The sequence below is a fragment of the Salvelinus alpinus genome, chromosome 21 (assembly GCF_045679555.1).
Source record: "Salvelinus alpinus chromosome 21, SLU_Salpinus.1, whole genome shotgun sequence".
Classification (NCBI taxonomy): Eukaryota; Metazoa; Chordata; class Actinopteri; order Salmoniformes; family Salmonidae; genus Salvelinus; species Salvelinus alpinus.
In genome coordinates, this window is record NC_092106.1 from 38,078,564 (window position 1) to 38,090,970 (window position 12,407).

Sequence of the window (12,407 nt, forward strand, 5' to 3'; positions counted from 1 at the left end):
CGCTCTTCCCTCGAGCGATAATACCACCGCAAGTGCTTGCTTTTTCGCGTCCAGATTAGTAACGCGTGTCCAGATTCCCAGTTCATTTTTCCAACTTTCGTACGACCTCTTCTCGTCGAAGCGAGGTGGCACGTTGTAGTTAGAAGCCATCCTCTGCTACCAATGTTAACTCGAAATGACACAACGACAAGGTTCCAGTTTAACAAAGTTTACTCTACTATATGAACACACTACAAGGTAGCCATTACACTCAAGGCTAGGTCCAACAACCACCCGACTTCCTGCGCATGCGCACTCATGACTGAGTGATAGCCCCGTAATAACAGAAATATAGGGATACTTAAAACATGAACTTAACACAGACACCCAGTTGGACACTGGAGGGGAGCGGGCTCTGCACGTAACGCCTGCTCAATGTCCGCGTCCAGCTCCCATACTACCGGCGCCACCAGGCAGGAGGCCGGGAGTATGGGAGTGGGATCCATGGACTGCTCCTCTGTGTCATACAGTCGGGACAGTGCGTCTGCCTTTACATTTTGGGAACCTGGTCTGTAGGAAAGGGGAAAAAACATGGCCCACCTTGCCTGGCGAGGGTTCAGTCTCCTCGCTGCCCGGATGTACTCCAGATTGCGGTGGTCAGTCCAGATGGGAAAAGGGTGTTTAGCCCCCTCAAGCCAATGTCTCCACGCCTTCAGAGCCTTGACGACAGCCAACCGATCCCGGTCCCCCACGTCTAAGTTTCGCTCCGCCGGGCTGAGCTTCTTCGAGAAGAAGGCACAGGGGCGGAGCTTCGGTGGTGTACCCGAGCGCTGAGAGAGCACGGCTCCTATCCCAGCCTCGGACGCGTCCACCTCCACTATGAACACCAAAGAGGGATCCGGATGGGCCAGCACGGGAACCGAGGTAAACAGAGCCCTCAGGTGACCAAAAGTCCTGTCCGCCTCAGCCGACCACTGCAAACGTACCGGGCCCCCCTTCAGCAGTGAGGTAATGGGAGCCGCTACCTGACCAAAACCCCGGATAAACCTCCGGTAGTAATTGGCAAACCCTACGAACTGCTGCACTTCCTTTACCGTGGTGGGAGTTGGCCAATTACGCATGGCTGAAATGCGGTCATGGAAGATAAAAAGTGGATCGACGATGGCTAGAAGACCGGCGACGCCGAGCGCCACCCGAACAAGGAGAGGACCCGATTTCGGAGGAAGTCGTGACATTATTGGAGTGACCATCACAAAGCCCTGACCTCAATCCTATAGAAAATGTGTGGGCAGAACTGAAAAAGCGTGTGCGAGCAAGGAGGCCTACAAACCTGACTCAGTTACACCATCTCTGTCAGGAGGAATGGCCAAAATTCACCCAACTTATTGTGGGAAGCTTGTGGAAGGCTACCTGAAACGTTTGACCCAAGTTAAACAATTTAAAGGCAATGCTACCAAATACTAATTGAGTGTATGTAAACTTTTGACCCACTGGGAATGTGATGAAAGAAATAAAAGCTGAAATAAATCATTCTCTGCTATTATTCTGACATTTCACATTCTTAAAATAAAGTGGTGATCCTAAATGACCTAAGACAGGCAATTTTTACTAGGATTCAATGTCAGGAATTGTGAAAAACTGAGTTTAAATGTATTTGGCTAAGGTGTATGTAAACTTCTAACTTCAACTGTAGTTCTATAGAAGACAGACAGGGGAGTCGATACAACACCAGTATTAAGGTGAACACATAGCTTGAATGAAAACAGGAAACATGACACACAATGACTTAAGGAAATGACATTCTGACATAACATTTTGTAAGGCATGAATCCTTTATGTTTTAGGCCCTAGGGAACTGTAAGAGTTGAGCGAGATTTGAAATATTGAAACACATGCATAACAGGTCATTTGAGGTCAACAGGTCAATGGTTTGTAGCAGTCTCAGCAGGTAGGTATAGTCTTACTTGTCCAGGTGGGCGACGGTGACAATTTCTCCTCCTACGTAGTAATTGAGTCTGTTGACTGAGCTGGTGTAGATGAAACAGTCTCCCACCCACAGACCTGTCTTCACCACCTCCTGAATCTCACCCAACACCTAGAGAAAGGGGGTTGAGGAAGGGAGAGAGAGACCGAGAGTGGGAGAGATATAGGTATAGAAGAAAATGTTAGAGTAGAAATACAAAATGAATTGTCCTGTCCAGAATCTAATCTCTAGATGTCGTGTAGTCTCACCTCGAAGGCGTCCTCTATCCCATCCTCAGTGACTCCCTCCTTGGTCTCCTGTGCTGTTGCCACTTTCTCAGCCAGGTAGCGCAGCACAAAGAAAGACTCCTCCGTGGCGATACACACCAGCTCCCCAGACTCTGACCAGAAGACCTGAGGAAAGAAGAGGTGGTTACAGGAGGGTTGGGTCGCTGTGGAGAGGAGGTCAGAGGAGAGTTGGGTCGCTGTGGAGAGGAGGTCAGAGGAGGGTTGGGTCGCTGTGGAGAGGAGGTCAGAGGAGGGTTGGGTCGCTGTGGAGAGGAGGTCAGAGGAGGGTTGGGTCGCTGTGGAGAGGAGGTTAGAGGAGGGTTGGGTCGCTGTGGAGAGGAGGGTTGGGTCGCTGTGGAGAGGAGGTCAGAGGAGGGTTGGGTCGCTGTGGAGAGGAGGTCAGAGGAGGGTTGGATCGCTGTGGAGAGGTCAGAGGAGGGTTGGGTCGCTGTGGAGAGGAGGTCAGAGGAGGGTTGGGTCGCTGTGGAGAGGTCAGAGGAGGGTTGGGTCGCTGTGGAGAGGAGGTCAGAGGAGGGTTGGGTCGCTGTGGAGAGGAGGTCAGAGGAGGGTTGGGTCGCTGTGGAGAGGAGGTCAGAGGAGGGTTGGGTCGCTGTGGAGAGGAGGGTTGTGTCGCTGTGGAGAGGAGGTCAGAGGAGTGTTGGGTCGCTGTGGAGGAGGGTTGTGTCGCTGTGGAGAGGAGGGTTGTGTCGCTGTGGAGAGGAGGTCAGAGGAGGGTTGGGTCGCTGTGGAGAGGTCAGAGGAGGGTTGGGTCGCTGTGGAGAGGAGGGTTGTGTCGCTGTGGAGAGGAGGTCAGAGGAGGGTTGGGTCGCTGTGGAGAGGTCAGAGGAGGGTTGGGTCGCTGTGGAGAGGAGGGTTGTGTCGCTGTGGAGAGGAGGTTAGAAGAGGGTTTGTTAGCTGTGAAGAGGGGGTTGGATCGCTGTGGAGAGGAGGTTAGAGGGTTGGATCGCTGTGGAGAGGAGATCAGAGGAGGGTTGGATCGCTGTGGAGAGGAGGGCAGAGGAGGGTTGGATCGCTGTGGAGAGGAGGTCAGAGGAGGGTTGGGTCGCTGTGGAGAGGAGGTCAGAGGAGGGTTGGGTCGCTGTGGAGAGGGGGTTAGAGAAGGGTTGGGTGGGAGTGGAGAGGGGGTAAGAGAATGGTTGGGTCGCTGTGGAGAGGGGGTTAGAGAAGGGTTGGGTCGCAGTGGAGAGGGGGTTAGAGAAGGGTTGGGTCGCTGTGGAGAGGAGGTTAGAGAAGGGTTGGGTCGCTGTGGAGAGGAGGTTAGAGGAGGGTTGGATCGCTGTGGGGAGGAAGTTAGAGGAGGGTTGGGTCGCTGTAGGTGGCTTCTCACCCTCTACCTGAGCTAGGCGCTGCCTGGACCTGCTATAATCTGTAAATGGTCATGTGTCTGAAAGTTGATCAACTGTGGATTAATAACAGTTTAAATACTGTAGCCGACTCACGTGTTTAGGCTGGATCTCAATGCGGCGGACCAGTTCTGTGTTCTCCCAATCGTAGAAGGCCAGACCACTCACTGACCTCACGCCCAGCAAGAACCCACCATGGATACCTGCAGGGGATGATACACACATATCGTTAGGTATAACACATCAGCATATCATCTGCATGCAGACACACCCACACATAGGGAGTCAGTTCATACTGGATCAAATATGATATGTTTGTCTTACCTTCTGCCCCAAAGTCTGGTTTAAAAGACTTATTTTCTTTGAAGTTCTTGAAGATTTTGACCATACTGGTGCTCTCCCGAGTAGCATACCTGCCATAGAAACAAGTGGTTAAGTCACCCTGACCATACTAGACCGTGGATGGTCCATAGATGACTGTGTATGAGTGGTCAGTGTGCGGTTGACTTGATTTACTCTGAGGAGTCGTGGCCCCAGACAAACTCCTGTGCTGAACCGAAGCTCTTGTTCCTCAGGGCCATTGCAGTGTAGATGATGTACTCTCCATCCCCACACACCACCACAAACCTGTAACACACATACACACAGACACACAACATTAGTTAGTGTGTGATCACACACACCAGTGGAGGCTGTTGAGGGGAGGACGACTCATAGTAATGGATGAAATGGAGTCAATGGAATGATATCAACCACATATAAACCACGTTTGATACCATTCCATTTACTCCCTTCAAGCCATTATTATGAGCCATCCTCCCATCAGCAGCCTCCACTGACACACACACACACACACACATATACTGTCCATTTATGGTCCTGTAAGGCTCAGTTGGTAGAGCATGGTGCTTGCAACACTAAGATTGTGGGTTCGATTCCTGGGGCGCACCAGTACATACAAATGCATGCTCGCATGACTGTAAGTCACTTTGGATACAGTACCAGTCAAAAGTTTGGACACCAACTCATTCCAAGGTTTTTCTTTATTTTTTTAAACCATTTTCTACATTGTAGAATAATAGTGAAGACATCAAAACTATAAAATAACACATGGAATCATGTAGTAACCAAAAAAGTGTTAAACAAATCTAAATATATTTTATATTTGAGATTCTTCAAAGTAGCCACCCTTTGCCTTGATGACAGCTCTGCACACTCTTGGCATTCTCTCAACCAGCTTCATGAGGTAGTCACCTGGAATGCATTTGAAATAACAGGTGTGCCTTGTTAAAAGTAAATTTGTGGAATCAATTTCCTTCTTAATGCGTTTGAGCCAATCAGTTGTGTTGTGACAAGGTACAGTAGGGATGGTATACAGAAGATAGCCCTATTTTGTAAAAGACCAAGTCCATCCGGCCGTGTATCACATCCGGCCGTGATTGGGAGTCCCATAGGGCGGCGCACAATTGGCCCAGCGTCGTCTGGGTTTGGCTGGGATAGGCCGTCATTGTAAATAAGAATCGGTTCTTAACTGACTTGACTAATTAAATAAAGGTTACATATTATGGCAAGAACAGCTCAAATAAGCAAAGAGAAACGACAGTCCATCATTACTTTAAGACATGAAGGTCAGTCAATGCAGAAAATTTCAAGAACTTTTAAAGTTTCTTCAAATGCAGCTGCAAAAACCATCAAGCACTATGATGAAACTGGCTCTCATGAGGACCGCCACCGGAAAGGAAGACCCATAGTTACCTCTGCTGCAGAGGATAATTTCATTAGAGTTACCAGTCTCAGAAATTGCAGAGTAAATAAATGCACATCTCATCCTCAACTGTTCAGAGGAGACTGCAGCCTTCATGGTCGAATTGCTGCAAAGAAACCATTATTGCTGCAAAGAAACCATTACTAAAGGACACCAATAAGAAGAGACTTGCTTGGGCCAAGAAACACGAGCAATGGACATTAGACCGGTGGAAATATGTCCTTTGGTCTGATGAGTCCAAATTTCTGATTTTTGGTTCTAACCGCCGTGTCTTTGTGAGACAGAGAAGGTGAACGGATGATCTCTGCATGTATGGTTCCCACTGTAAAGCATGGAGGAGGCGGTATGATGGTGCTTTGCTTGTAACACTGTGTGATTTATTTTGAATTCAAGGCACACTTAACCAGCATGGCTACCACAGCATTCTACAGTGATACGCCATCCTATCTGGATTGCGCTTAGTGGGACTATTATTTGTTTTTCCACAGGACAATGACCCAACACACCTCCAGACTATATAAGGGCTATTTCACCAAGAAGGAGAGTGATGGAGTGTTGTATCAGATGATCTGGCCTCCACAATCACCTGACCTCAACCCAATTGAGATGGTTTGGGATGATTTCGACAGCAGAGTGAAGGAAAAGCAGCCAACAAGTGCTCACCATATGTGGGAACTTCTTCAAGATTGTTGGAAAAGCATTCCAGGTAAAGCTGGTTGAGAGACTGCCAAGAGTGTGCAAAGCTATCATCAAGGCAAAGGGTGGCTACTTTGAAGAATCTCAAATATAAAATATATTTTGATTTGTTTAGCACTTTTTTGCTTACTACAGGATTGCATATGTGTTATTTTATAGTTTTGATGTCTTCACTATTATTCTACAATGTAGAAAATAGTAAGAAAATAAAGAAAAACCCTGGAATGAGTTTGTGTGTCCAAACTTTGGACTGGTACTGTATATATATATTTTACATTTGGTAAGCAACTAGTACACATATGCACACAAACACAGTAACACACGCACACGCTGACCTGCCATTGGGGTTGTGCTGGATGGTCTGGGGATAGATTTCACAGCTGCCCATGTCTTTGACGGCCAGGGACAGCCTCTCTCCGTCCTGTATCTCAGCCTCTCCCATGGCCTTCAGGTTGGCCTGCTGCACCTCAGAGTGCTTGGCCCACATGATCTTACCGTTAGAGTCCATAGACATGGCTGGTTCCTCACGGCCCAACTGAGGGAGGGAGGGAGGGAGGGGGAGATGAGGAGAGAGAGGGAGAAGAGGGGGGAGAGAGTGAAGAAGATGAGACAGAGGAAGAGAAGGAGTGATGTTCAAATCATAATATTTCAACTTCAGCTGAACATACAACTTGGACATACATGGGTGATATGTCAGCCTACAGAATCAAACTGGCCCTGTATGAAAACAATACAAGCATTCTATATGATTACCAACAATACTAATAATCAGATCACTGACCCCACATCATTCTTGATGTGTAGTTTAGAGTCTCCTTAATTTGGTACCTTGATGATGATGCTGCCTTCATCATATCCCAGCGCCACACTGTTGGCGCCTCGCTGGCCACACACACACCACACACGTTCCATCCCGTAGTTCAGTGTGTTTTCCAGGCGGTACGTGCTGGAATGCCAGACTCTCACTGTGCCTGTATGTCCATAAGAAGATGGAAGAAGGGTGGAGAGAAAGAGCTTTACATGTGAGAGGGTGGTCAAACATGGATAACTGATCCAGGGAAGACTAGAACTAGTCAACATGACAAGAAAACACCATGTTATCACCACGGTACAATGTTACAACTATGTTAGGTAAACACCTTGTTATTCCATTCTAAAGGGATAAGGTAAACACTACACTACCCACCGTCCTCGGAGCCTGTGAGGATGATTGGCAGCTCAGGGTGAAAGCTGACACAGGACACATTCTGGGTATGGCCCTCTAGAGTCTGCACACATGTCTTATTCTGGAGGTAGAGCAGAGGACTAGAGTAGAATCAGTCAACTCACTATATATCATCACTAGGACAGACGCGTAACACTTCAAGTGTGTGTATTTTCTGATCTGAAATGTGTGTGCTGTGCATATTCATATGTGTTTCATTCTTCGTTTGAGAGTATGTGAAAAACTGTGTGTACGTGTGCATATAAACTGTGTGTACGTGTGCATATAAACTGTGTGTACGTGTGCATATAAACTGTGTGTACATGTGTATATAAACTGTGTGTACATGTGTATATAAACTGTGTGTACGTGTGCATATAAACTGTGTGTACGTGTGCATATAAACTGTGTGTACATGTGTATATAAACTGTGTGTACATGTGTATATAAACTGTGTGTACATGTGTATATAAACTGTGTGTACATGTGTATATAAACTGTGTGTACATGTGTATATAAACTGTGTGTACATATGTATATAAACTGTGTGTACATGTGTATATAAACTGTGTGTACATGTGTATATAAACTGTGTGTACATGTGTATATAAACTGTGTGTACATATGTATATAAACTGTGTGTACATGTGTATATAAACTGTGTGTACATCTGTATATAAACTATGTGTACATGTGCATATTAACTGTGTGTACATGTGTATATAAACTGTGTGTACATGTGCATATTAACTGTGTGTACATGTGTACAGTCGTGGCCAAAAGTTTTGAGAATGACACAAATATTCATTTCCACAAAGTTTGCTGCTTCAGTGTCTTTAGATATTTTTGTCAGATGTTACTATGGAATACTGAAGTATAATTACAAGCATTTCATAAGTGTCAAAGGCTTTTATTGACAATTACATGAAGTTGATGCAAAGAGTCAATATTTGCAGTGTTGACCCTTCTTGTTCAAGACCTCTGCAATCCGCCCTGGCATGCTGTCAATTAACTTCTGGGCCACATCCTGACTGATGGCAGCCCATTCTTGCATAATCAATGCTTGGAGTTTGTCACAATTTGTGGGGTTTTGTTTGTCCACCCGCCTCTTGAGGATTGACCACAAGTTCTCAATGGGATTAAGGTCTGGGGAGTTTCCTGGCCATGGACCCAAAATATCAATGTTTTGTTCAACGAGCCACTTAGTTATCACTTTTGCCTTATGGCAAGGTGCGCCATCATGCTGGAAAAGGCATTGTTCGTCACCAAACTGTTCCTGGATGGTTGGGAGAAGTTGCTCTCGGAGGATGTGTTGGTACCATTCTTTATTCATGGCTGTGTACTTAGGCAGAATTGTGAGTGAGCCCACTCCCTTGGCTGAGAAGCAACCCCACACATGAATGGTCTCAGGATGCTTTACTGTTGGCATGACACAGGACTGATGGTAGCGCTCACCTTGTCTTCTCCGGACAAGCTTTTTTCCGGATGCCCCAAACAATCGGAAAGGGGATTCATCAGAGAAAATGACTTTACTCCAGTCCTCAGCAGTCCAATCCCTGTACCTTTTGCAGAATATCAGTCTGTCCCTAATGTTTTTCCTGGAGAGAAGTGGCTTCTTTGCTGCCCTTCTTGACACCAGCCCATCCTCCAAAAGTCTTCGCCTCACTGTGCGTGCAGATGCACTCACACCTGCCTGCTGCCATTACTGAGCAAGCTCTGTACTGGTGGTGCCCCGATCCCGCAGCTGAATCAACTTTAGGAGACGGTCCTGGCGCTTGCTGGACTTTCTTGGGCGCACTGAAGCCTTCTTCACAACAATTGAACCGCTCTCCTTGAAGTTCTTGATGATCCAATAAATGTTTGATTTAGGTGCAATCTTACTGGCAGCAATATCCTTGCCTGTGAAGCCCTTTTTGTGCAAAGCAATGATGACGGCACGTGTTTCCTTGCAGGTAACCATGTTTGACAGAGGAAGAACAATGATTCCAAGCACCGCCCTCCTTTTGAGGCTTTCGGTCTGTTATTCGAGCTCAATCAGCATGACAGAGTGATCTCCAGCCTTGTCCTCGTCAACACTCACACCTGTGTTAACAAGAGAATCACTGACATGATGTCAGCTGGTCCTTTTGTGGCAGGGCTGAAATGCAGTGGAAATGTTTTTGGGGGATTCAGTTCATTTGCATGGCAAAGAGGGACTTTGCAATTAATTGCAATTCATCTGATCACTCTTCATAACATTCTGGAGTATATGCAAATTGCCATCATACAAACAAAGGCAGCAGACTTTGTGAAAATGTATATTTGTGTCATTCTCAAAACTTTTGGCCACGACTGTACATAAACTGTGTTTCCATGTTTATTTCCATGTGTACCTGGTAGTCCCAGATCTTGACCAGGCGGTCGTCAGCTCCTGATATAAGATAGGGCTTGTCCCCTCCGCTGTAGTAGTCGATACAGTTGACTCCTTTCTCATGGCCCTCCAGAGTGAAGTTAGGGGCGGAAGATCCCAGCTGCCACACCTGCAACAGCCAAGTGCCAAAGAATACTTCAGTGTATTACTGAAATGTAGTGGTAATGATTTTCAACAACTGTATAGAATTCATGAAACATTACACATCTATAACCACTTCAACATGACAATAATCAAACCAACTGTAGTGCTACAAACACAAAGATTAGTGTGTGTGTACTGTATGTACCTTAATGGTCCTGTCCAGGGAGGCGCTGGCGAACTGGTTGTTGTCTTTAGGGTTGATGACAATCTGCATGACATAGTGGGTGTGGCCCTCAAACACCTGACCACACACCCACTTCTTGTCCCAGTCCCAAAGCTTGATCAGCATGTCATCTGGACACACACACACACGATCATGTTCACAATATTCAATGGTTGATGTTTGTAATTTATGTATATATAGAGAGAGAAAGAGAGAGAGAGAGAGTGAGAGAAAGAAAGAGACAAACACAACATACCACTGCTGGTAAGGATGTAAGGTTGTGTTGGGTGGACTGCGATACAGCGGATGTAGTCAGAGTGGGCCTCAAACATGTGAGCTCTCTCCAGAGTGTTGTAGTTAAACACACGGATCTGCATGTCATCCTGAGGAGGACCAGAGAAGAGCAAGAGAGAGGGGGGAGAAGGTGAAGGGAGAGAGGGTGGAGAAGGTTAAAATGGAGAGAGATATGGGAAAACTTTGAACTCTGAATAGGACAGATAAATGCATTATAAGCAGTTATAAGGGTGTTATAACACTTACTGCTCCAGCAATGACCCAGTGCTTCCTCGCCACAAACTTAGCCACTCTCACAGGCAGGTCACACACCTCAAATGTCTTCACCAGGGTCTACACAGATTCAAAAGAAGCACCAGCATCATGGTCATCATCATCATAGAGAAGCAATCCATTCATATATCACTCAAGAACATAATGTGCAGCAAGGTCTACGAAGAATGAATGAATGGATGAGAGCTGAATCCTAAATGAGAATGAATGTTGTTTACCTGTGTCTCGTGGTTCCAGACACAGACACTGCCATTGTACAGGCTGGCAACCATCCATGGTTCAGTTGGGTGCAGGTCCACACTCTTCACACGGTCCGACCGAGCGGTCAGCTTCCGCTTGATGTCCAACCGGAGAGGCTGAGACGGAGAGAGAACCCAATATATGAAGTCCTATTCTACCTCTGCCTCCTAACTTATACTAGACCAATACTAGACACAGTGTCTTATTTTGATACTAACCAGATTACTCTTCACTCCTATGTATATGCAGATCAGTTGAACGGAAACAATAAATAAAACATCTGATTTGACAGAGACCAGATCTGAGTATGTTTTTATAGAGACAGGTCAGATACACTTACCTTTTTTCTTTTTTAAAATATGTACTCAAATTAGTCTGATTACGCTTATCAATAAAACTATAAGTGTATCCACACCATAACAGCTATACACTTGTAGGCCTACAGTAGATATAAAGTTTCACAAAGTGGCACCAAGTCAACTGCTTGTGGGGAGCGGTAATATGGGGGCGTGTCTGTTTACTGAAGCTCATTCCACCACATTTGAGGTGCATGAATGATTCCCTCTGGTCTGGAAATTCCCAGCCATTAGCCATTTGCGATATAGTAGTTTAGGAAAATAATCGTTATATAAAGTTGCATATTGAAGTACTAGCATATTTAGTAACTGACCAATCGATCAGAGACTTCATGAGTCTTTTGAATACCATATTGTTACATTATTGCCATTTCTAGAGTTTCTGCAATATCTTCAAAAAATCTCGATCATTCACAACTAGGCATAGGTTAATTCATTGGATATGGTCTAAATTAGTTTTCAATCAGGTAGCAATCGTAAAAAAAGCAATTCACATAAAAAAAACTGCAATGACTGGCCTGGGCGGCAGCGGGTCTTTATCAATACTTTCACTCTAAATCTATGTTGCACTTCATTCAAAATCTATGTTTTCATTTCCTTACCATGTTTCTACGTCTGCGGGTAGTGTTTGGTCAAAGTGCCCGACCACCCTGAGAAATGAGTCGGGCTGGTAGACTAGTTTAGAGCGGAGAGTCTTCTTGGCGACGTGGATTCTATGGAGCTTCCTGGCTGCACTTCGCAAGATCCGGTGGAGCACTAGTACAGTCTGTACCTAACATGACCATACTATGCGGTGTGTATGTAGGTTACAGAGAAATGTATGGACGTTCGACTACAGGCAAAATCAGGTAATTGTATGTAGCCTACCCACTTTCCACCCCAAAAAAGATAAATAAAAACGAATAAATGAATGAATTATAAAGATAATCATTCATTTGAACGTCTTAAACATTGCCTAATTTCCTATTTGTTCCAATGATCTCCCTATTTCTAATGTGTATAAATATGCTAACTTGATGAGTGAATAGTCTTTCAGATGTTTATCAGGCTAAAGCTACAATACCTAGGCTTACCCAATATAGTCCATGCAGAGTTCAAATCAAAGGAAACTTTATTTGTCACATGCGCCGAATACAACAAGTGTAGACTTTACCGTGAAATGCTTACTTACAAGCACTTAACCAACAGTGCAGTTCAAGAAGAGTTAGGAAAATATTGACCAAGTATACTAAAATAAAAAGTAATCATAAAAAGTAACACAATAAGAAT

At 45.5% G+C, this 12,407-nt stretch overlaps 1 protein-coding gene across 1 annotated transcript in view; it reads right to left on the bottom strand.

Moving 5' to 3' along the window:
• Positions 1 to 12,087, bottom strand: part of LOC139548317 (coatomer subunit beta'-like) — a 31,079-nt gene extending 18,992 nt beyond the window's left edge. The window contains exons 1-14 of the mRNA XM_071357926.1: positions 11,741 to 12,087; positions 10,761 to 10,898; positions 10,516 to 10,602; positions 10,232 to 10,358; positions 9,958 to 10,106; positions 9,631 to 9,777; positions 7,241 to 7,340; positions 6,883 to 7,025; positions 6,390 to 6,589; positions 4,110 to 4,220; positions 3,918 to 4,006; positions 3,690 to 3,796; positions 2,212 to 2,355; positions 1,944 to 2,074 (exon numbers count right to left, since the gene is read on the bottom strand). Of these exons, the coding sequence (XP_071214027.1) occupies positions 1,944 to 2,074; positions 2,212 to 2,355; positions 3,690 to 3,796; positions 3,918 to 4,006; positions 4,110 to 4,220; positions 6,390 to 6,589; positions 6,883 to 7,025; positions 7,241 to 7,340; positions 9,631 to 9,777; positions 9,958 to 10,106; positions 10,232 to 10,358; positions 10,516 to 10,602; positions 10,761 to 10,898; positions 11,741 to 11,743 (1,676 nt within the window). The 5' untranslated portion in view covers positions 11,744 to 12,087. The remainder of the gene's footprint in view (positions 1 to 1,943; positions 2,075 to 2,211; positions 2,356 to 3,689; positions 3,797 to 3,917; positions 4,007 to 4,109; positions 4,221 to 6,389; positions 6,590 to 6,882; positions 7,026 to 7,240; positions 7,341 to 9,630; positions 9,778 to 9,957; positions 10,107 to 10,231; positions 10,359 to 10,515; positions 10,603 to 10,760; positions 10,899 to 11,740) is intronic.
• Positions 12,088 to 12,407: the final 320 nt, after the last annotated feature.